General features: G+C 37.8%; 1 protein-coding gene across 12 annotated transcripts in view; it reads left to right on the plus strand.

Moving 5' to 3' along the window:
- The window catches only part of PUM1 (pumilio RNA binding family member 1), a 132588-nt gene that overhangs the window by 4076 nt on the left and 126022 nt on the right, over window positions 1-2490 (plus strand). For 11 of the 12 annotated variants that reach the window (XM_023507470.1, XM_023507472.1, XM_023507476.1 and 8 more), the window contains exon 2: window positions 831-1201. In XM_023507470.1, coding sequence (XP_023363238.1) covers window positions 842-1201 — 360 coding nt within the window. In that variant the 5' untranslated portion in view covers window positions 831-841. The remainder of the gene's footprint in view (window positions 1-830; window positions 1202-2490) is intronic. The other variant, XM_023507481.1, reaches the window with a different exon arrangement.

Consider the following 2490-nt stretch of genomic DNA (forward strand, 5'->3'; position numbering starts at 1 on the left):
TTGCAGTTTGGCCGGGGCCAGGTTTGAACCTGCCACCCTCGGTATATGGGGCTGGCATCCTACCCACTGAGTCACAGGCGCTGCTCCTCTCTGGTTTTTATAATGAAACTTTCTATGCTTTCTAGTAAGTTGTTTGAATTTGGTTTGATCTCACCCTGTTTATGGGAGCTAAAGCAGTAATAGAATAATAATGTGAGTATACTTAAAGGTTACTGATAACAATCTTGAATATCTTTTTCTGTCAATAATAGTTGAGGTGAAGATTTAAGTTAAGAGTATTCTGTTGCTTTTCTTTGTCAAGGTGTCTTATGAATATGGTAGACATTTTAAAGGGTCCCTTTAAGTCTGAGCCATTGCTAATTTATATATGGGTTTAGGTTTTTGTTTGGTTTGGCATGTGTCTGGTTCAGTTATAATCTTGTTCATTTGAAAACTATCTCCTACAGTTGGTTTAGGGTACAAATAAGTTGGGTAGAGAAGCCATTGATTAAAGTCCAGTGTCCAATTACCTTTTGGTAATAACGTAAGTTTTCCTGAAGTTGTAATATTGAATCCTGATTTCGATACCTTGTCAGAATCCTGATTTCGATACGTGCCAACAACTATATTTATTTCTGTACATACAGATCAGGCAACTTCAAAATGAAGGTTTCAGTTTAGGAAGTTGTGTATACATTACAAAATATTTAGCTACTTGGAAGAAACTGGTTGTATATGATTATATTGCAAAAAGATATGGAGTTCATATTTTTATCCTTTTGAAAGATAAAATCATTTTTATTGTTTTGAAAGATGAAAATATTAAACGTTTGTTACCTGTTTGTCTTTAGGTGTTGGTGGAATGAGCGTTGCATGTGTCTTGAAGAGAAAAGCAGTGCTTTGGCAGGACTCTTTCAGCCCCCACCTGAAACATCACCCTCAAGAACCAGCTAATCCCAACATGCCTGTTTTGACATCTGGAACAGGGTCGCAAGCGCAGCCACAGCCAGCTGCAAATCAGGCTCTTGCAGCTGGGACACACTCCAGCCCTGTCCCAGGATCCATAGGAGTTGCAGGCCGTTCGCAGGACGACGCTATGGTGGACTACTTCTTTCAGAGGCAGCATGGTGAGCAGCTTGGGGGAGGAGGAAGTGGTGGAGGCGGCTATAATAATAGCAAACATCGATGGCCTACTGGGGATAACATTCATGCAGAACATCAGGTAAAAAAAAGTTCACTATTTCAGTTTTGAAAATCTTTTGTAATCACTGTCCACTTAGGATATCTGCTTTCAATGAATGTCTTTAGAAGCTTAAATCGCTGATTTAGTTTGTTCTACAGTCACTTGTTTTAAAGGATAATTGTTGTAATATTGTCACTGGGTGATTTATCATTCTGGTGCTAAGTAGGAAATGATCAGTTTGTTTTAAGAAATACTTAAGATCGTTTTAATGTTTGCAATGCATTTCTTTTTATTTATTTATTTAATGCTTGTTCTTGACTGTGACTTTTTTTTGTTTTGTTTGTTTTTTGTTTGAGACAGGGTCTCACTCTGTTGCCTAGGCTGTAGTGCAGTGGCATCATTATAGCTCACAGCAGTGTCAAACTCTAGGGTTCAAGTGATCCTCCTGCTTCAGCCTCTCATAGCTAGGAGGATCTAGCCCATCTGTCCGTCCGTCCTTCCTCTTTCTTTTATAGAGATAGGATCTTGCTGTGTTCCTAGGGCTGGTCTTAAACTCCTGGCATCAAGAGATGCTCCAACCTTAGCCTCCCAAAATGCTAGGATTACAGTCATAAGCCAGCTCACCCAGAGCAATGCATTTCTAGGAATTCTTTTTTTTTAAATAAAAGATTAGTTTTTTTACATTTACATATATGCTTTTGATAACTGTTTGCATTGTTTATAGGACGAATACATATTTTAGAATATTTTCTGTTGGGTGTGAGTGACTTGATTTTAAGATATTATAGTTGAAAGTATTGGGAAGTTGATATCAGCTGCTCAAGTGAAATTTATTTGAAATGGGACTGATATATTGTATCAGAAAGCAGTGACTGTGGTTTTAGGCTTTAACCTTTGTCCTCTTGTTCTAAGAACTTGTTCGGTTTTGTAAATTTTTACATGTTTTACTTATCAACCCAAAACCATAGCCGGAATCATAGTGTATTTCACTAAGAAGAGAGTTTGCCTGATCTGTGTTTCTGGACTTTAAGATAGCAGTCAACTAAAGGATTAGATTGTTTTGATCAGGCTATTCTGTGAAATTGCGTATTGGTTGAATTTGCAAAGGTTCATTTTATGTCAGTGATCTGAGTATTTTTCCTTAGGCCCATAGTGCTTCTATTCTACTTCAGAAAACAGGCACAAGCACATCTGCAGATCCGAATTCTATTATACCTCCTCTGTCCTCTCCACAAAATGCCAGTGTCCCATGGTTTTGTTAATTTTGTTTTTTTTTTTTTAGAGACAGAGTCTCACTTTGTCACTCTTGGTAGAGTGTTGTAGCGTCA

This window comes from Otolemur garnettii, unplaced genomic scaffold (assembly GCF_000181295.1).
Source record: "Otolemur garnettii isolate 467f Iridium unplaced genomic scaffold, OtoGar3 scaffold00184, whole genome shotgun sequence".
Lineage (NCBI taxonomy): Eukaryota > Metazoa > Chordata > Mammalia > Primates > Galagidae > Otolemur > Otolemur garnettii.